Source organism: Perognathus longimembris, chromosome 11 (genome assembly GCF_023159225.1).
Source record: "Perognathus longimembris pacificus isolate PPM17 chromosome 11, ASM2315922v1, whole genome shotgun sequence".
NCBI lineage: Eukaryota > Metazoa > Chordata > Mammalia > Rodentia > Heteromyidae > Perognathus > Perognathus longimembris.
Window position 1 is genome coordinate 54,361,218 of NC_063171.1, and position 23,260 is coordinate 54,384,477.

A 23,260-nucleotide genomic window follows, 5' to 3' on the forward strand; every position below is an offset into this window, starting at 1 on the left:
ACTGTGGCTCTTAATCTCATTTGGGAGAAATAAGCTGAAGTAAAGACTCTTCCGAAAAGACCCCCAAAAAACAAAAATCAAACCACTTGGCTTAAACATAATGACACTTTTTCCCACTCCGTAACTATAACAGCAGCAAGACAACGTTTCCCTTCAAATACTATTGTTTCTTTTAAGTTTTATACCTGAAAGAAGAAGTATAAAAATACTTTTATTATGTACTTTTAATTTACTTAGTAAAAGTCTACATAAGAAAATGACTTGTAGACAGACCACCAATTTAATTTCACATAAAGAAATTAAGAGGAGACTAAGCAATCTGGCACTGATGAAAGAAGAAGGAAGAATAAGTATGGACATCTGCAGAGTGACACGTGCAAGGCATAACCGATGCATTTAAACATATATGAGGGGCTGGGAATGTGGCTTAGCGGTACAGTGCTTGCCTTGCATGCATGAAGCCCTGGGTTCGATTCCTCAGCATCACATAAACAGAAAAAGCCGGAAGTGGCACTATTGCTCAAGAGGTACAATACTAGCCTTGAGCAAAAAGAAGACAAGGACAGTGCTTAGGCCCTGCGTCCAAGGCCTAGGCCCAGCCAAAAGATTAAATTAAAAAATAGATATGATTTTATGTTAATTCTATAAGTAAATGTTAATTCTATTGAATTAATGAAAATTACCAAGACTCAGAAATTTAGTAACATCTTTGTAACATCATAGGTTCCTCAAGGTCACACTAGCTTAATAGTAAAAATAAGGGAAGTGGTAACATTTTCACTCCTCTGTGTAGAAGTGCAACCTGGGGTTTTCAAGTGTCTAGACTGACTGTTCAAGCAAATGCTAGCATCTAGCTGCATGCTCGACATCTATCATTAAAAAGATTTGCAAAGTAATAAACAAAACACTGTCACACTTCTTCCCAAACTTTTCAGATTGGAAAATACAGTTTTTTTCTAATTTAAAAATGTTACTTACATTAACATATGAAAATTTTTATTGCTTGTTAAGAAAAAAAAACCATAATAGGGTGCTGGTGGCTCACTCCTCTTATCCTACGCCTGTAATCCTAGCTACTCAGAAGGGTGAGATCTGAAGATGGACATTCAAAGCAAGTCCTGGCAGTTAAGACTGTGAGTCTGTTTCCTCCAACTAGCTACCAAAAAGCCAGTCATGGCTCAGGTAGTAGAGTGCTATCCTTCAAGGAAAGTACTCAGGCTCTAAACTCAAGCCCCAGGACCAACACACACACATACACACACACACACACACACACACACACACACACACACACACACACACGGGGTTAGGACGTAGATCAGTGGTAGAACACTTGTCTTGCATGTGCAAGGCCCTGGTTCCCATTCCCAGAACCCCTCACTAAAATAAATAAATAGAATAAAAACATAAAAATATATAGAATAAACAAATAAAAAGAAATAAAAATGTTTACTTTTTCAAATAAAATACTATATATTTTTTCACATAAATAAAAACTCTGGGATGGTAAATAATTATAAGTTATTGTGAAACTGTTAAGGAGCAATTAGACAAATGGGAATGCTGACCCAGAGAATTACTGAAGGCTGCTCATAAAGACATCTTTACCTAGTTCATTCCACATAAATGATTGAAAAAGTCGGCCTGGAGTGAACTATGAGGAACATGGAATTTACCTAAGCCCAAACCACATAAAGTAGTAGTGTTTCCAATACAAAAGATCGGAAATGTAAGTTAGTAATCCATAGGATTTTAAGTAATAGGTCTATCACCCACCCTTTCCGTTATTAGAAAAGAATTTCTCCAATACATGAATATAGAGATTTAAAAAAAGGACAAAGTTCCTATGCTGTTATTCCTCAAAACTCTTCTAAGTTACCACCTACATAAATTCCAACTTGCTCCTGGTAACATTTTCATGACCCAGTCCTTGGAAACAACCAATCAAAAACTCCTGTAATAATTTAAAAAAAAACAACACACAACACAGCGGGGCACCATGGCTCATGCCTACAATCCTAGTTACTCAGGAGGCTGAGATCTGAGGATCATGGTTTGAAGTCAGCCCAGGCAGAAAAGTCCCAGTGAGATTCATCTCTAGCCACTCAAAAAAATGGAAATGGCGCTGTGGCTCAATTAGTGGAGTGCTAGCTTGGAGCACAAAGAGGCTCAGAGACAGTGCCCAGGCCCTGAGTTCAAGACCCACAAGTGACAAAAAAAATGTCTTCTTCCTAAGGAAGAAAAAGAACAGTGCCATGGCTTTCTTTCCTAGTACCTAGCAATCTTAGGTAATATAATGCCGATGGTGTCATGGGAGGGAGTGAAGCATTACGTTTTAGATGCAGAATTTATCTATACACTAAATTGCAAGGGGAAAAAATACCTCCCCCAAGCAATACAATTAGCCATCCACTGGGTAAAGGCCTTTGAGGGAAATGGGCAGGGAGCTTTTCAGAGAGCTCTCAGACAATGAGTTTAACCTGTATAAAGTACCAAGATATTTCCTTCTTTCTACAGCATATATGTTCATATTATAGGCTCAAAAGCCTATGATAAAGATGAAAAACATTAATTTGTGATAGTAGACAATTTACTTTTATGCAGAATCTTTGTCCTTTGTGGGACACAGAATAATATCTGAGTTTACTTCATAGTGCTTTCATTCTTACAGAACAGTGACTCAAATATAAGCTTACTATGTCAAGCTTACTATGTGTCCCACAACATGTCATTGTATGAATTAAAATATGGCAGAGTACAGATCAAAAGGAAGTGGCATGTTACTTACACATTTTATCTTGTGAATTCTTCCTTGTATTGTATCCTGAACCAAGATCTGGAAACCCTCCAACATTTTCAAAACAGAACTTCTTATTAATATAGAGAAAAAGGAGCAGCATCAAGATAATAAACACCCCAACAGCTGACAAAAATCCAACTGCTTCTGGAGATACTGGAGAAAAAAAAGTCACAGCTGTAAGCATTTTTACTGTAAGCTACAAGCAAGAAGGAATCTCCCATATATAAGTTAGATTACAGCCTTACTTTAATTATTTTAAAATGTTTTATTTTAAAAATAGTTCATAAAAAGCAAATTGAGTTTAATGAGTTGTTCAATATATTCAAGAGCATTCAAATTTACAAAGGTTTATTATAAATAAGCAGTTAGCAAGTGTTTCATACATTGAAAAGTATTAAAAATGGTAACACAATTTAGAAAAATTGTTGCTCATGCATAAGAATTATCAAATTCATTAAGACATGTATTATTATTATTGATCTCCCTGCTTCATTGACCTTTACCTACCAAATTCTGGCCTTTCCCTATTAAATTCTGAACTCTCTCCATTCTCTTTTTCAAAATATTCTCCAGTCGAATGATTCTACTCCACTGCCTAAGAATCAATCATATTCAATACCACAATTCTATTTTTGTTCATTCTCCTTTCCTTATTTAGAATGGTCAACTTTTCTAACATACCCCACTCATTCATTCAACTAACAAATATTTCGGGGGCATCAGGCATTGTTAGATACACAGCTCCTACTTTGTTTGTTTTTTCTTTCCTTGAACAATCTAGTGAAGGAAGTTAGAATACTGTGCAATAAAAGTTTGAATGGGGAAGAAGAGGAACTATGAACACCACTGGAACACCTCATCCATTGGTGAAAGTTCATGGAAGCTTGGCTAAAGGTATCATGCTCTGGTTATATTTTAAGATCTAACAGGAATGAGGCAAGTTAACATTGCTCAAGGCAGAAGGGATGACATGTGTGAAGTCCTACAGACAAGATGTCACTGAAACTTTGTTCTAGTGAACTACCAACATTTAGTCTCAAGAGAAGATGTGGAACTACTAAAGGAAATTTTTTGGTACAGTGAGAAAAGATAAAGTCTTCTTCAACTTCTGAAGTCTCTAGCGATCTCTCTTTCCTTTCAGTATTTCCATTGTTAATACATCAGTCATTTGGGGCTAACCAGGAATTACATTTTTGTGTCTCTAGTACCTCACAAGTATTAGTGAAGAATGAATCTTAAGCCTCAAATATACCCTACAATCTAAAAGCCACTCTATTTTCTTCCACCACTCAAGAGCACCTACCATGTGTCTCCTCCCAAAGTCATGGTAATTAGCACCTAACCCGTTGTTCAAAATGAGGTCACCCACTGATGCTGTAATCTAGATTTTCATTATTTAGGAAAGACAGGCATACCAGCAGGAGAAGCAATTATGTTATTACAGTCTATTTAAAGCTGGTCAATAATGTTGCAGAAGAAGATGAAGAAAAAGTGACATTGTAGGAGAAACTCAATGTAAGAGATAAGGAAGGGGCACAGACAGTGGACTGATAGCTTGTTGCCAGGCTGGTCTTGAGAAACAGAACTCCTTATTAGAATTAAGAAGTTACACCCAGATATCAGTCCAGCCTGTCTTGTTCTTAGACCAGCATATTGCCTGAAAAGAAAACAGTATTTTAATAAAACAAGGTGTGGCACATTACATAAAAACAGCAATGTGCAATAAGACCAAAAACTGAAGTAAAAAAGAAAACTAAACAATTATCACCAGCATTTCCAGTAGCTTCCAGAGAAGTAAAATGTCTAGCATGAAGACGCAAAAGAGAGCAGTGTCTCAAAACTATATTGCAAATATCAAATATACATAGGAATTGCCCTCGTAGCCATACCCAAAACATACTCAGAAATGTAATGCCTTAAATAGTTACCTAGGTGTAGTTATTACACAGTTTGAAAACCTGAGGTCCCTTCAAAACTAAATGAGAGACAAATCTAGTGCAGGTGAAGAAGGTTAGCAATAAAAGTATCTAGCATATATGATGTACCATTCATCTGCACAGATATCCTAGCATCATCCTCATTGTCAACTGGGAAACACAAGTATGAAACCATGTGCCCAGCTAGTAAGCAGAACAGGCAAAATTCAAACCCCATCCAGCTACTGTTGTATGTTTTCTTTCTCCTCTTGACTTTTCTTGTCCTCTGCCTCAATGCTTATTTATATATTACTCCTTTGTCTTCCTCCTTGTTTTAAAAAATTCAATGTACTGAAAATACCAGCTATAAACAAGTATAATATGAAATAAGCACTATAATTGAGATATTAGTGTAAATTACTGGAACATGAAGAATCATCACCAGAAAAAGCCACAAAATGGATCAGAAAAAGATATATATAATTGTGTTTAGGACAACAGGCTAATAGAAATGCTACAAACAATGAATGGGCAGATAAAAGCACATGGCCAAAGAAATAATGACCATGGCATTCCACAAGCACACACGAGTGACAACCCCAACTACCGAGTCACCTGGGCCTCCTAAGTACACCTCGCACAGCACCGCAGAGCTGACACAGACATTGTGAGTGAAAAATCTTACTTCCTATACCTTCCCAGCTACTAAGGGGGCTAAGATTGGAAGACCGCAGTTTGGAGGCAGCCAGGAGGATAAATCTGTGAGACTCTTACCTCCAATTAACCAGCAAAAAGGTCAGAACTGGAGGCATGGTTCAAGTAGAATACCATGGTTCAAGTAGGAGAATACCAGCCACCACTATTGGAAAAATCCAAGTGAGAGCCAAACACTGGTGAGTCACACCTATAATGCTACTCAGGAAATCAGATCTGAGAATTGCGGTTCGAAACCAGCCCAGGCAAGAAAGACCATGAAACTCTTACCTCCAATTAACCACAAAAAGCTGCATAGCACTCAAATCCTGAGTTTAAGCTGCAGGACTGGCAAAAAATTAAAAACAGCCAAATAAGCATAGGCCCTGAGTTCAAGCCCTAGTGTAGAAATTTAAAAAAACAACATTCATTCATATGTATATGACTTTACTATTTTAAATAATAGTATGGTGGTAGACAAGAAATTAAGTAACAATTTCTAATAACAAATAGTAATAATAATAGTAATAGTAATAATAGTAATAACTTTGGGTCATTATTTTTCATCTCTATTTCAGGAATAAAATTATATTTATTATTTCAAATGACCTGATATTCAAGATATTTCGGAAAATATTTTAAAATTAACTTTAGAACTACCCTTAGAAGCCAGCAGCAATAATACGTTCTTATGTTACATGTCAATTTTAAAATTCAATAAACAGAAATTAGCCCAGTATAGTGGCACAGACCAGCATATCATGAGGTTGAGGAAGGAGGATCATGAGTTCAAGGTCATCCTAGACTACATACTGAGAACAATCTCAAATAAGTAAACAAACCCAAAATTTTAACCTAAAGATATTCTTTAGAACAGTAAGTTACATAGTCTTTAGTACCGCTCAATAAAGAATATAACTACTCACATGATATTCTACATGCATTTCCAAAAACCATTCTTCAAAGTAAAAAAAGGACATAAAAAGATCAGAACAATACAGAAATTTTACTTGTTTTAAGATTACACTATATAAAACGAGTCAGTTTGATAATATCTTTACACTTAGAAATGAAAATATGTAGTTACAAAAAACTTTAAAAGTTACTGCTTTTGTTAAAAACTCAAGCTTCAGTAATAGTAAAATTCATCTTAATTTCTACAGATAAGTTGATCACTCAAAAAGAGATTTAATTATACTTTAATAAAAGTTAAGGCAAGAGCAAATACATTCTGATTTTCAACATGTAAAAGAATATACTCAAATTCTACTTTACATTTTGTTACAAAGAAAATGTTTCAGTAGTTTCTGAGAAAGATACTACAATACTCATATAAATAATTAAATTTAAGAGAAAAATTTATCCATTAAACTACATCTTAAATTTTATTTACTGGTATCACAACCATACTCTAATTTATTTACCTCAAAACAAATTACAACTTTTAAAGTAATTGTTTAAGACTACTTATTACACATTGTATAGCTAGTGAAAATTTTAAGAAAGGCTTATATTTTATAACTCCTTAAGACAAAAAAAATGGAATGGACAACTTACAATCTGCATTACAAGGGATGTTTTGTTGATTTGCTCTGATGAGCATGAAACCCTAGTCCTCTCACTCTATGTCATGGGTACTTTAATAATTCATTTAATAGATGTAATTCTATCTCTTGACCAAAATGTGAACTGGCAAAGTCGACTTTCATTTTCAAAGAAGTACTAGTTTTCTAATTAACTAGTTTTAAATATGCTTTCTCACTGTAATTGGAAAAATTCTACATTTTTTTTTGCTCTGGTCTGACATAATTAGAGAATTATCAGTGATTCTGAGACAATTTAGGGATAAGAGCAATTGATTTATTTAAATTGCCTTTTATAACAAACACTTGCCCAAATAATATCTCCTTTGAAAGTTTTATATTACGATTAAAATGATGCAAAACTGTAAAGGTGATACTATAAACTTAAAAAAGAAATATAGTAAAATAGAACTACTAACTCCGGATTTTACTTTAAAAACATGAAAAGAGCATTTACTGATGCGATTTACTGCTGAATAACTCAGGACTACAAGAGGGAAAGGAACAGGCAGCATTGATGAGCAAAGCTAAGATCTCAGAATATTAGACACTGTGTCTGTGAAAGCCAGCTGCCCGGACAGCCTGAGGAGCAGATACCACCCACTTGTTTCGCATGCCAAACCATCAACAAACTGGGCTATATTTCCTACATGTACAGTGCTATAAGTTCAAATTCCATTCAAAGATCACAATAAAATCTCAAGTCCATCCTGAAAAACATTAGGAAAATACATTTATGAAGTATGGAAAAATGACGTCTTTAGTCCTCCAATTTAATAATGTCTTCATAATGACATATTTAAACCAGATAATAATCTTTCAAATATTTCCTGGGATTTTCTTCATGGACAGTTTTCTTTAAATTAATTCCAATGAAATTTAGATAAAGATAAACGTATTTTCCTGGCAAGTCTTTCTATAAAACAGTATATCATTCTTTTTGAGCAAATTAGGGTTTGCTGTTCAAATTCTCTTACTTCCTACTCAAAATTCTCTAAATGACAGGTGGCATGGACTAGGTCTAGGGTCATTCTTTCCTCTTTCAATGATTGTTTCCTTCTCCATTAAGATCTATGAAGCTAAGATACTACAAGTAAGACTGAAAATTCAGTACTGACTGAAGGAGAATATTCTAGTAAAGTCAGTTCATGATATAACCACAGTTTCAGATATGCTTACTTCAGGATTGAGATGAAAACCACCAAAATTCCATTGTACCTAAAGCAATTTCTTTCAAATGCTTAGGGTTCCCTTTCCTCCACATCCATACCATCTCTGCTCAGTTCTGTGAAAGAAATGCTTATTAACATATGTAACTATGCCTTGGAATAACTTCTACGCAGCTTTCTATAGTAACAGCAACATTAATATATAATTATGAATATAAGCATAAGTATAAAAGTTAAAAACTGGGGCTGGGAATATAGCCTAGCGGTAGAGTGCTTGCCTCCCATACATGAAGCCCTGGGTTTGATTCCCCAGCACCACATATATAGAAAAAGCCGGAGTGGTGCTGTGGCTCAAGTGGTAGAGTGCTAGCCTTGAGCAAAAAGAAGCCAAGAACAGTGCTCAGGCTCTGAGTCCAAGCCTGGCAAACAAACAAAAACGAACAAACGAAAGTTAAAAACTAAATCCAGAAATGGATTGAGAAATATTCAGCAAGAAAAAATTAGACTGATTTCTACGATGCAAAATTAGGAAATCAATTAATACAAGTCATCACACTAACAAGCCATAGGAGAAAAGACAACCTTTCAATGAAGGCAAAAAATTAATTTCAACAGGTATCAATAATGTTTAGAAAACTTCTTGCTGGGTATGATGGCACAAGCCTTTAATCCCAGAATTTAAGAGGATGTGGCAGAGACCCAAAGAAACATGGACTCTATGGCCTCCCTTATTGGGAATAATTAGTACAGGTTTAGGCAAGCCATAGCAGAGCATCACAAGGCCCAATAGCTATACCCTTATGAACACATAAGATGATGCTAAGTGAAATGAACTCCATGTTATGGAAACAATTGTTATATCACAGTTGTAACTACTTTCAACATCCTATGTGTATGTGTAGTTATCTATTATTGATGATGTTCTTGTATCACCTTCCTATGGTTGTACCTACACTATCGCTGTAATCTTATCTGAGTATATTGGAAACCGTGTTTACTGGTATTGGAAGTAGGAAATTCAAAGGGAATACCAAATTTGAGAGACACAGGGTAAAAAAAGAGAAATAACTACAAAAGCAATACTTGCAAAACTGTTTGGTGTAAGTGAACCGAACCCCTTCTGGGGTGGGAGGGAAAGTGGGGGAGGGAGGGGGGCATGAGGGACAAGGTAACAAACAGTACAAGAAATGTATCCAATGCCTAACATTTGAAACTGTAACCTCTCTGTACATCAGTTTGATAATAAAAATTTGAGAAAAAAAAAGAGGATGTGGCAGGAATATCACGAATTCAAGGCTACCCTTATAGCATATAGCAAAAGCCCTTGCCACACACACTCTCCTGTCTACAAAAAAGAACTGTTCTAATGTGGGATGGAAGGTAACTTTCTTTGTCCATCGAGAAGACTGACCAAGTCACTCATGGTAGCTTGTGCCTGTACTTCCACATCCAGCTACTTGGGAAATGGAGGCAAGAAAATTACTTGAGCCAACAAGTTTGAGACTAACCTTGGCAACGTATCAAGAGTCTATCTCAAAAAGAAAAGAAGTGGGGCTGGGGATATGGCCTAGTGGCAAGAGTGCTTGCCTCCTATACATGAAGCCCTGGGTTCAATTCCCCAGCACCACATATATAGAAAACGGCCAGAAGTGGCGCTGTGGCTCAAGGGGCAGAGTGCTAGCCTTGAGCAAAAGGAAGCCAGGGACAGTGCTCAGGCCCTGAGTCCAAGGCTCAGGACTGGTCAAAAAAAGAAAGAAAGAAAACAAGTAATGACTAAAACATATAGCAAGAAATACTAATGAGAATACATTACAATTCAAAAGCAATGTTTCACAATGTCATGTTAAAAAGAAATGGGCTTGCCATTCCTCTATAGTTTAAACATTCAAATAAAGGCTTTAGTTATATACTCAGATTTTCAATAATGTTGAGTTCCTAGTATCAATAAGTTTGAATGATTCTTTGAAATCTTATGAAAACATAATTTCATCTTAAATCTTTTGGGGCTTTCTTTGCTGTTTGTTTTAGTGATTGGTTGCTTTTTGTTAGTATTGGGGTTTGAAGTAAGGGTCTTGCACTTTCTAGACAGGTGCCAGTTGAATCATGCCCTTAACCCTTTATTGCTTTAGTTTACCAGGTAAGGCGACAACTTCTGCTCAGGCTAGATTGGGACTACAATCCTCCTATCTCCATTGCCTGATCAGGTAGCTGGGATTAGAAGTGTATACATCACATTCCTTTTTTTTTATTTGTATGTTGTTAGAGGATTATTTTTTACAAGAGTATTCTGTTCCCACTCTTACTCAATAGGGTGCTTGACTTAGCCAGAACAAAAGGTAAAATAAAGAAATACAATGAATACAATAGAAAAGGAAGAAATCCAGCTGTCTGCGTGCAGGTGATATGATCCTACACATAAAAGACCCTAAGGAATCAGGCAGAAGACCCTTAGATCTGATATGCAGCTTCAGCAAAGGAGGAGGGCATAATATTAACATACAAAAATAGTAGCTTTTCTGTACACCAACAAAGGATAAGAAAGAAATCAGGGGAAAAAAACCCATTCACAAAATATAAAATACCTAGGAATATACTTAATGTGAAGATAAAAGATTTCTACAATGAAAACTAAAGCAATGAAGAAAGAAACTGAAGAACACATCAGATGATGGAAAGGCCTCCCAAGCTCATGAATCTGTACAATCAATGTGAAAATGGCTATACTATCAAGAGCTATCAACATTTCAATGCAATCCCAATTAAAACAGAGCTATCAACATTTCAATGCAATCCCAATTAAAACAGAGCTATCAACATTTCATTGCAATCCCAATTAAAACTCAAATAACATTTTTTACTGAGATTTTAAAAACAAAAATCAATCCTAAGTAATAAGCCCAATTGGTAACACAAAAGACCTCAGATTTCTAAGTGAAAAGAGCAACCTGTAGGTAGCACAACTGACTTCAAACTATACTGCAGATCCATAGTAGTAAAAACAACATGGTACTGGTTTGTGCACCTACATGAAAAAACAGAAAGACCAATGGAACAAAAAAGAAGGCCCAAGAATAAACCCAGCAGTGACAGCCATTTCTTTTTGTTTTTTACAAAAGAGAATAAAACATACACTAGAGACAAGACATCCTCTTCAACAAAGGTGCTGGAAAAATTGGATGCCCACATGTAGAAGAATGAAACTAGATCCTGTCTTTCACCCAACATATTAGCAATTCAAAATAGATAAATGATCTTAATGTAAGACCTGAACCTGAAACTGCAACAAGAAAGAATAAGGAAAACAATAGAATCTATCAACATGGATAGAAACTTGAATAGAACTCTGGTAGCTCAGGAACAGGGATTGACAAACAGGATTGCATCAAATTAAAAAGCTTCTACATCACAAAGAAAAGAGTTGGGCTGGGAATATGGCCTAGTGGCAAGAGCGCTTGCCTCCTACACATGAAGCTCTTGGTTTGATTCCCCAGCACCACATATATGGAAAACGGCCAGAAGGGGCGCTGTGGCTCAGGTGGCAGAGTGCTAGCCTTGAGCGGGAAGAAGCCAGGGATGGTGCTCAGGCCCTGAGTCCAAGGCCCAGGACTGGCAAAAAAAAAAAAAAAAAAAAAAAAGAAAAGAAAAGAGTCACTGGACTACAGAGGCAACCTATAGAATGAGAAAAAATGTTTGACAGATTCATCTGACAAGCAATTAATATAAAGGGTTATAAAAGAAAAACCTAAATGCCTAAAGAACCAACACCCAATTAGTAAATGGGCAAAGGAGCTAAACAGTTCTCACAAGTAGTACAAATAGTCAATAAACAGGTGAAGAAATGTTCTGTATCCTTGTCAGAATGGCTAGCATCATGAACATAACAAATGCTGGCAAGGATAGGAGGAAAAATGAATTCTTACACACTGCTGGTGGGAATATAAACTAGTGCAACCACTATGGGAAGCAGAATCAACATTCCTTAAAAACCTGAAAGTAGAACAACCATACACACACACACACACACACACACACACACACACACACACACACACCATGTGCTACTCCTGGGCACATAGCTGAAGGAATATGAGTCAGGATAAAATAGAAGCACTTGCACTTTTTTTTTCCAAAACTATTTACAACAGCTAACCTGTGGAAATACCCAGATGCTATACAACTGTATGTGTATACACACAAATACATAGGTACATGTGTGCACACACATACACACACATGCACACACACATACACACAATGGAACATTATTTGGCCAAAGGAATAAAATTATGTAAGCTAACTTTTGGAGGTCAAAGGTCACGTTTTCCCACATATGTGGGAAGCATGTACACAGAGGATCTTATTATATATACATATATACACATTGTACATGACAGTATTATATATTTTACATATATACAAACACATTTGTAATTTTGAGGCTATTTGAGAAGACTGAGGAAAGGAAAAGAGAATGTAAGAAAGTGAATATAAATTATAGTGCATTTATGAGTAAAGATAGGGAAATAAAACTCACTGAAAGCTATTGAATTATAGGGGGTAATAGGGATGGGGAAATGAGAATACCAATGTGGGTCAATGTGATTAAAATACTGTGTACACATGTCCAAAGTTCCAAAATCTCTTTGAACAATTAACACACATTATAAAAATAAAACAATGGTAATTAAAACAGGCCCTGTCCATGTACTAGTTGGAGGGAGGAGAGGGCTATGGTCAAAATACTTGATTTTCATGTACAGAACTAGAACAAAACAGGTGGAAACTGATCTGGGATTTAGGGAAAGGGAATAAGGGAGAATGATGGAGGTGGTAAATCTGATTAAGGTACACTGGTGTGCACATATAGACATGCCAAAATGAAAGTTTGGATGTGTAAAACTAATTGCTACTAATACAAATGTGGGGAAAACATTAAAATTCTGTTTCTCTAGAACCAATCTGAGGACAACAACAACAAAACTGCATTAGTACAGAACCAATAGACAGGGAATATGACCTAGTGGTAAAGTGCTTGGCTCGTATACATGAAGTCCTGGGTTTGAGTCCTCAGCACCACATATATAGAAAAAGCCAGAAGTGGCACTATGGCTCAAGTGGTAGAGTGCTAGCCTCGAGAAAGAAAAAAAAAAAAAGAAGCCAGGGACAGTGCTCAGACCCTGAGTTCAAGCCCCAGGACTGGCTAAAACAAAACAAAACAGAACTAATGGAATGGACATATACAGCAGAAAGAAAAAAGAATCAATTGTTATACAAATATAAGTGATAATTTTAAGTAACTGGCTCCTGTGATTGTGGGGGCTGGTGAATCCCAAATCTTCAGAACAGATAGTAGGCTGGAGATTAAGAGAACAGTTCATGTGGTCTTGAGTCCAAAGGCAGTATAGAAGGAGAATTTCTTCCTTCTTATGAGCATTTTAGGCTGTTATCCTAAGCATTTCAACAGATTAAATCAACAGATTAAATGAAGCCCACCTAGATTACAAAAGGTAACTGTCTTTATTCAAACCTACTAACTTAAATATAAATCATATCTCAAAAATATTACATAGCAGCCAGACACCAGTGGCTCATGCCTGTGGTCCTAGCTACTTAAGAGGCTGAGATCTCAATATCGTGGTTCAAAGCTAGCCCAGGCAGAAAAGTTCAGGACACTCTTATTTTCAATTAATCAGCAAAAAGACACAAGTGAAGCTGTGGTTCAAGTGGCAGAGTGACAGACCTGAGCAAAAAGCTAAGGGACAGTGTCCAAGCCCTAAGTTCAAGCCCCAGTAATGGCACATACACACAAAAGAAATACTGCATAGCAACTTATACCCTGGATTTGACCAAATAACTTGGTACAAGTTTACACATAAGGTTAACTACCACAATGTCCACACGAAAATCTGAACATAAATGTAAATAAAAGTATTGTGGGTAATCAATCAGAAATAGAACTAGAAAGCACACAAATGTCCATCAGTGGGTGAATAGCCAGACTAAATTACATTCATACAATGGAATACTCTTAAGAATAAATTACCTCATACCTAATAACTTGGATAGATCTCAAGTATGAGTTCTATTTATAGATAACATCCCTTACATTATTAAATTGCAGAGACAGACATATAATGGCTGATAGGGATGAAAAATATTCATCTAGGATACTATGAAGGTGTGTTTGTCAAGATAAAGAGATTTGTTGATAGGAATTCATAATAAGGAATAGAAAGACAATGTTTTAAAGCTGTATAAGAGAACTGACCAGGGCTGGGAATATGGCTTAGCAGTAGAGTGCTCACTTTACATGCATGAAGCCCTGGGTTCGATTCCTCAGTACCACATAAAACAGAAAAAGTCAGAAGTGGTGCTGTGGCTCAAGAGTGCTAGCCTTGAGCAAAAAGGAAGCCAGGGACAGTGCTCAGGCCCTGAGTCCAAGCCCCAGGACTGGCAAAAAAAAAAAGAGACCAGACCAAATCAAATATTAAAATGTATTACAGAGCTGCAATTAAAAATATGATATTAACAAGAAGGATGCAATAGTAATATAGAGTAATAAGTTCACTGTTATCTGGTATATACAATAAATCTATATATGAAAAAGAAGGCATTTCAAATCAGTTAAGAAAAAATAAATTAAAAAAATTCAATAAATGGTACTGTTGGCTCTAAGTATAGGGATTCAATGTGATTTTTATTGTTTCCCTAATGTTTGTTTTCCAAATGTTTGATACTGAGTATATACTTACTTTAAAATCAGGAAATACATTTGTCATATATAAGCTATATGAAAAAAATAGGTAAATTAAATGAATTGGGATGCAAAGAGAAAATTTAACTATAAAATATAAATAGAAGCTGGGCACCAGTGGCTCATGCTTGTAATGCTACTATTCAAGAGGCTGAGATCTGAGGACTGCAGTTCAAAGTCAACCCAGGGAGGAAAGTTTGTGAGATTCACATTCCAGTTTACTACAAACAAAAAAGAAGAGGAGGAGGAGAGGGGGGAGGGGGAGGGGGGAGGGAGGAGGAGGGGGAGGAGGAGAAGGGGGAGGAGGAGGGGGAGGAGGAGGAAGAGGAGGAGGAGGAGGAGCTGCTGCTCCTGGAAGTAGAACTGTGCTAAAGTGGTAGAGCACTAGCCTTGAGTATAAAAGTTCAGGGACATGGGCTAGGAATATGGCCTAGTGGCAAGAGTGCTTGCCTTGTATACATGAAACCCTGGGTTCGATTCCCCAGCACCACATAAATAGAAAATGGCCAGAAGTGGCGCTGTGGCTCAAGTGGCAGAGTGCTAGCCTTGAGCAAAAAGAATCCAGGGACAGTGCTCAAGCCCTGAATCCAAGGCCCAGGACTGGCAAAAAACAAAAAAGTTCAGGGACAGCATCCATTAATTCATTGATATATAAACATACCTTAGTATTTTTAAATGATTTCTATGGGAATTTAAAGCAATAAAAATTTCAAGAATTAAATTTAATCTGCACACACAGTGGAAAGCATTATGCTATTTACCTAACATTTTCATATTAGCCAATAGATGGCACCATCAATCTATTAGTTAACATAACCTTACGAAACTCTAGTTTCTCCCACATGCTGAGAATGTAATATAAAATTGGTTTTCCTTTATGTGATAGAGTATATATTGCCGTTTACTATTATTCGTTTGGTTTTTAAAATTTTAATCTTGAAAGGTGATGTACATAGAGGTTACAGTGATATAAGTCAGGTAATGAGTACATTTCCTTTTGAACAGTGCCATCCCTCCCTTGTCTCTCCCAGTTACCTCCCCTCCCCCACTCCGAGCTGTACAGTTCATTCCCAATGTAGTATCCAGGCAGTATCTGCTGAATTGGTTCACCCTTTGTCCCACTGGTTCTGTGCTTCCCCTTCCCCTCCCCAAATCACATAAACCTATATATAAGGCAAAGGGTACAGAAATTAAAACAGGGACAAAAGGGAATAAACCAAAGAAAAAAGGAAAGAGAGAGAGAGAAAAAGAACTGCAAATAGTACAATTTAAAAAAAAACCCTCTTCTTTCCATTTATTGGAGTTCATTTGGGAAAGGACCATTTTATGTGGTTATATGCACATAGCTATTGAGCCTTTGTGATCCTCTCCTGAGAATAATATCCTTTGTTCTCACTGTGTGAATGTTTAGAATGCTGTTTAATTAATCATGTCCAGGGGTAATTATTTTGTCTCTTACTATTCATTGGGTTTACTTGTAGATTTATAGGCACATGCTAATTATTACAAATGAGGGAAGCCATGTAGCCTATTTCTTTGGTTCTGGCTCACTTCACTTAGTATACTTTTTTCCAAGTCTTTCCATTTCCTTACAAATGGAGCGATGTCATCCTTCTGATGGAAGCATAGAATTCCACTGTATATATATATGCCACAATTTCTTGTCCATTCGTCCACTGAGGGGCATCTGGGTTGATTCCATATCTCCGCTAAAGTAAACAATGCTGCAATGGTGCTGGCAGAATTGGCTATACATATTTAGAAAACTAAAGCAAGATCCTTATATATCACCCTGCACCAGGATAAATTCCAAATGGACGGAAGACCTCAATGTAGACCAGATACACTGAAAATATTACAGGAAGGGACAGGAATAACTCTAGGGCTCCTTGTCACAGGTTGAAACTTCCTAAGTAAAGATCCAGAATCACAACAAATCAAAGAAAGACTAGATAAATGGGACTGCATCAAACTGAAGAGTTTCTGCATGGCAAAGAAATAGCTAGCAAGGTAAACAGAAAGCCCACAGGATGGGAGAAAATCTTTACTAGCTATACATCAGGCAGGGGCCTCATATCTAAAGTATACTTAGAGTGCAAAAAATTAAATCTCTCCAAATAAACTCTCTAAGAAACAACAACACAATTAATAAGTAGGCTAAAGACTTAAAGAATGACTTCCTCAAAAAAGAAATAAGAATGGCCAATAGACACATGCAGAGATGTTCAATATCTCTGGCCCTGAAAGAAATGCAAATCAAAACAACATTGAGATTCCACCTCAGCCCAGTTAGAATGGCCTTTATCAAGAAAACAAACAATAACAGATGCTGGTGGGGATACAGCCAAAGGGGTATGCTACTACACTGTTGGTGGGAGTATAAACGTGTTTAACCACTCTGGAAAGCAGTATGGAGGTTCCTAAAAAGACTAAAGATAGAGGTCCCCTATGACCCAGCAATCCCATTACTGTGCATTTACCCAAATAACCACAAACCAGCTCACACTAATGCCACCAGCACAACCATGCTTATTGGTTTGTTTTCAAATGAAAAATAATACAAAAATAATACATTTGTGTCAGTTCTAGATTGTTAAAACTTTAATGTCATTCAGAAATAAACTGTTCAAAAGTTTAACTATCAGATAGATGGCTAATGGATAGCTTTCCTCAGATTTTTATCTTTTCGTTCATAAATCTACACTGTCCAATTTTTAATTTTTAATAAACAAATTTATTTTTTATTCTTAGCAAAATTCTGTCATATCCTTTTCTCTAATCCAGGTCTCTGTATCCTTTGTAGTTTCCAAGTCTCCTTAAATCTCTGCTCTAGATATTTTGTAGTCTATTTAAATACCAAGCATGACCCCATTCTGATAATCACTTTTCTACTTCCAGGTAAGAGTAACAAGGATTAGAATTTTCTTACTACCTAAGGACTAAAAGAACAAAATATATGGGAAAAAAAGCCCATTCAAGGCACCCTGATTAGAAAGAAAGGCAACCACATCTAACATAGAGTGAGAAACAATGGCTAGTCCCATGACAGATAATTTTAAAAAAATTATCTAGCTTTATAGAGTACCTGAAAAATCTTACCTCAGAAAAATAACTGTAGGATATGATTTTGTAAAGTGTCCATCACTGTGACTGTGATTATCTGAGATAATCAACTTCTTAAGAGACCGGAAGGTTTATTCGAAATCATGGTTTTAGGTTTCAGTCCATTTCAGTTGGCCTTCTGTTTGGACCTGTGGCAACCCAGTCCATCTTGATAAGGGTGTGGAGCTACAGGAAAGGACCGGCATCTCAATATTCCCTCCAGGACTCGCCCTCAAAGACCTAACTTCCTCCCAGTTCGGCCCCATCTCGTCTCTTTGGTTCTTCTTTTTGAGGGGGTAGTATTGGTGTTTGAACTCAGGGCCTTCTACTTGCTAGTCAGGTGCTTAACCACTTCAGCCACATTGTGCTTAACTTAGGTGTCTCCCACCCAAAACCCCTCCTCTTAAATAAAGGTTCTATACCTTCCAATGATGCCCCAAGCTGGCAACAAGGCCTTTGGAAGACAATTCACATCTAAACTACAATAGATGTGAAAGACCAAAAGGAAGAAATTCTTCTGGGGTAGATTACACTGTCACAGAAAAGCTTAAGAACCAGTCAAAATTATCCAACATTAGCTGGGCACCGGTGACTCTCGCTTGTAATCCTAGCCACTCAGGAAGCTGAGATTTGAGGATCATGGTTAAAAGCCAGCCAGGAAAGCAAAGTCCATGAGAGGACTATCTCCAATTAATGAGCAAAAGAGGAGAAGTGAAAGTATGGCTTAAGTGGTAGAGCACTGAGCAGAAAAATTCAGGAAGATTTCAAGCCCGAATTCAGGCCCCAGGACTCCCCACTCCCCACAGTTATCCAACATTAAACAAAGGAAGTTACACAATACCCTGCATTCAATAAAAACTAACCAGTCATACAATGAGGCAAAAACAAACAAATGAGGGGGTGATAATCAAAACTGACTCAGGAAATGGATACAACTGCTAGACAAGAACACTAACAATTATATTATTCCATGGGTCCAAAAACCAACAGGAACAACGGAATGTGTTGAGAAGAGACAAGGAAATACTTTAAGGTCAAATTCTGAAATCTAAATCCAATTTTGAAAGATAAAAGCTGCAATAGCTGAGATAAAATAAAGAAATGAAAGAAATAACTGGTACAACAGTGCAACATCTATTTTGAGCAAAAGCATGCTGCCTAGGCTCTTTCCTTAGGACTGTGTAGATACAAACATTCTCACCCTTCTATCCTAATAACAGTATATGGACTTCTATTCCTTATCACTGTGATTTGTTAAAATGTTAAGTAACAGTTGAGCTAATGCAAATGGGTAAAGAAAAAACTAAACAGGCTATAAATTTTTCTGAAGTTAGTTTACAGACATTGTGCAAAACACTTCTGTATTATATTCAGAAAACTCACAAGTGATTCAGCCACTAGAAAGATAAGTTAAGGGAGAAAAGAGAAAATAGTACATTTAGATAGTAGTATTTCAGAGAAAGGCAGGGTATAGTGAGGTGCTAGACTGGCTTTCCATTTTCCTCACCTGTTGGCTGTCAATTTTCATCAGAATTACTCAAGATTCTTTTACTATTATTTTTTCCTATCTCCTGCACTTCACCTTCAAATGCTAAGGGTCTGCTTTGTTCAGTGAGTGCCTACAATAAATAACACACATCAGCATCAATTTAGAATATAAAACTAAAAATAACGGGCATGAGTCCATGTGGTAGGCTCTTTCCCTTGGGAATACATAAATCTCTCATTAAGAAGTTCAAAGATGATAAGAGTGAATCAAGGAAAATATAGCTCCATGATTTCCACTTTCTATTAAATTGTAAATGAAAGTGTCATTTTAATTATAGTAGCAAAAGCCCTATTCTTTGCTACCATCAAGCTCTATAAATGTTTGGCCTAATTGAAATTCTTTGAACTAGGGGGAAAAAAAGGCTTAAAATGTATGCCAACAAAGCAGTCACAAAAAATCTCTAGATCCCTTCAATTCAAGATCTATTATTAGCACTGCCTAGAAGTCACTGAACTACACCAAAAGGAACTATATCTAAGAACCAGAAAAATCTAAAATAATATATAAGGGAGAACTATACTACAGTTTCAAAACACAATTTTGCAGATAATCGTACACATTTGCGAGGTATAGCGTGATGGTTCTGTACATTTATCCACTATGTATTGATCAACTCAAGATACTTACATTAGCCACTACCCCAAACATTTATCAAATGTTTGTGATAAAAACATTCACAATCCTCTGTTCTAACTATTTTGGATGATACCACACAATACTATTATGCATAACCACCTTCCACCCTTGAACACAACACCACACATGTATCCATCAATCTGGAAACTCAGGCTCCTAAGTGAATAACATGGGCAGCTTATACAGAATGCACATGCCAGACAAATGAATCACATTCAGAGCAGCACAAAGTGGGATGGTGAAGTTTTATAACACTTCTCAAGACAGAGTATAATTTTTCTGACCTTATTTAACCACAAGTAATAGGAACTATACAACATCAAACTGCAAAAAAAAATGCAGAGCACTTACAGCTGAACATTGATCCAGAAACAGAAGATTTGCATAGAAATGGCATAGAAGACTTTCTCTAACCAATATCTAAAGATTAAGGATCAGCATTTTCCATACTAGGAGCCACTTGCTCAGAGATCAGCAAAATATTTCTTATAAACATTCACCATCATTTAAATGAACTTTTGAAAATTTTAGAAGGCTTATGCTAGCAACTCACTAATATTTTTTGTGTGTCACTCCTGCTCTGTTTCTGGGCTTTTTTGGTTAAAAGTAGTAGAGTACACAGTGCCACTTCCATTCTTTTCTGAGTAGTTTACTGGAGGTAAGAGTCTCGTGGACTTTCTTGCTTAGGCTGACTTCAAACTGCAGTCCTTGGATCTGAGCCTCCTGAGTAGTTAGGATTACAGGCATGAGCCATTGTTGCCCGGCTTTACTAGTAATTTTCATACATTCAAAATCCTGAATACCATATCACTGAAAGAATGTATAGTAGAAACAATTAGAAGATATCTTCCAGAATTCATATATAGTCAATAAATAGGTCTCCTCTCTGAGACAGCCTGTTAAGTTCCAAGACCATCTCTACCTGAGCTCCAGCAACTTTTACCTCATCCTGTCAAGTTGCAGAGACTACAGCAATGCACCGCAGCTCTTAGCTTTCCTTAAGGTATTAAGTATGGTTCATATAAACCACCTTACCGACTGACTACAAAGGTACTTTACTTCACTTGGTCCTGCCAGAAGTCTTGCAAGGTTAACACAGATGACATGAATATGGTCTGGATCCTAAATGTACCTCCAAAGAGCCATGTGGTAAAGATTTGCTCTCTACAATGGTGCTAACTAGAAAGTAGTGGAAATTTGGGGAGGTGGAGTCGAGTGGGAAGATCTTAGGCCACTGGGAAATGGAACTCATGAGAGACTTTGGGACCTCATTTTTCCCCTTCTTCCTCTCTGCTGTAGGCAGAGACATGACCACTCATACCAAAAGGTCCTCCCGCATCATGTGCCACTGTATTCTCTCCTTACCAGGGGAAAAACTAAGGGTTTGTCTGGGATTAGCCTAACCTAGGATTCTAAGCCTCCAAAAGTAAGCTAAATAAAGCCTCTGACTGGAAAATGAGTTGCCTCAAGTAACTCAAAGCTGACAAATATAAGTAGCAGCACCATTTCACATGGGAGGGAAATGTGATGCAAAGCATTTGCCACTTATTCCTCTGTCCAGCCTGATTGAAGCATATAGGAAAATACAATCCATGCATTCAGAAGGCTGAATTTGCTAATTATAAATTTACATAACTTTCCCATATTCTTTGTACCGACTACTAGAAGAAAGTGTACTTTACTATTCTTCTGCTCTAGATAATTACAACTAGGAAAGACCTGAAAGCTTAGTCACTAAGCCAATTCCATCTGTATCCAGCCCTGCAACCATCAAACATAATTCTACAACTTCACAAACTTAATATGAAAATGTATCACCTACATTTCCAGATAGGTGGTCTCTTACTCCCTCCTCTCAGTAGTTCCACAAGAGAGAAGGGGCTGGAAGACATTTGAAGGGGAAGGGGAAAAAACTATCAAGCTATATTATCTATCTAACCCCGTAACTTTTAAGTCTACCGCTACTATATACTATGTGGTTCTATGAGCCTGACCTCTTTGACTTAGTATGTGTTTTCAAGGCTAATCCATATTGTTGTTTGAATCAACACTATTCTTTAATTTAATTATTTTTATTATTTTTATTTGGAAAGGCTAAAAACAGAGGGGTTACAGTTATATAAGTCAGGCAAAGAGCACATTTCCTTCCTAATAATGAATAAGATATTCCATGGATGATATATTTTGTTTAATCCATTCACCAGTGATAGGAATTTAGACTTTTTTAAATATTATGAATAAGGCAGCAATATGAACATTCATGAGTAAGTTTTTATATAATAATGTGATTTCAATTCTCTTCAATTCTCTTGGGCATAATCATAGCATAATTATTGTTAGATAGTAACTTTATGTTTAGCTTTTTGAGAAACATTCAGCCTGTTTTCTGAAGTGGCTGCACCATTTTACATGTGTACTAACAATGTACAAAGATTCCAATTTCTCTGTATCCTTGCTAACACTTGTTACTGTTACAGTTTTTAAGTTACTTTTGGTCAAGCATTTAGAAAAAGATTAATGAATATCCTTTGGCTTCTATTTTATTTATTTTTCCTTAGAAGCTGCAAAAATTATGTAACTGGAAGGGATTAACTAAAACTGAAACTTTCCACAGATAGTATGATTACCTACACAGATAAAGTAAAATATGTAAAGAAATTTTGAATGGTTTATCCATATGGCTATCTATAAAGTAAATACATGGAAAGTTTATTATATTTCTATCATATTCCCTTTATTACAGTAACAAAAATGATATATATAAGCATGTCTAACAAAAAGATCTGCAAAACCCTTATAAATGAACTGTCTAAAAGGCCTCATATCTAAAATATATGCAGAACTAAAAAAATTACTTTCCTCCAAAACAAAACCGCAAAGAACTAATAGCCCATTCATCAAGTGGGCTAAAGACCTACAAAGAGACTTCTCTGATGAGGAAATGAGAATGGCCAAGAGACATATGAAAAAGTGCTCTACATCACTGGCCATAAAGGAAATGCAGATCAAAACAACATTGAGATTCCATCTCACCCCAGTAAGAATGTCATATATCAAG

At 36.5% G+C, this 23,260-nt stretch overlaps 1 protein-coding gene across 2 annotated transcripts in view; it reads right to left on the reverse strand.

Moving 5' to 3' along the window:
- Positions 1-23,260, reverse strand: part of Syt14 (synaptotagmin 14) — a 122,171-nt gene that overhangs the window by 81,159 nt on the left and 17,752 nt on the right. For both annotated transcript variants that reach the window (XM_048357683.1, XM_048357682.1), the window contains exon 3: positions 2,789-2,953. In XM_048357683.1, the coding sequence (XP_048213640.1) occupies positions 2,789-2,953 (165 nt within the window). The remainder of the gene's footprint in view (positions 1-2,788; positions 2,954-23,260) is intronic.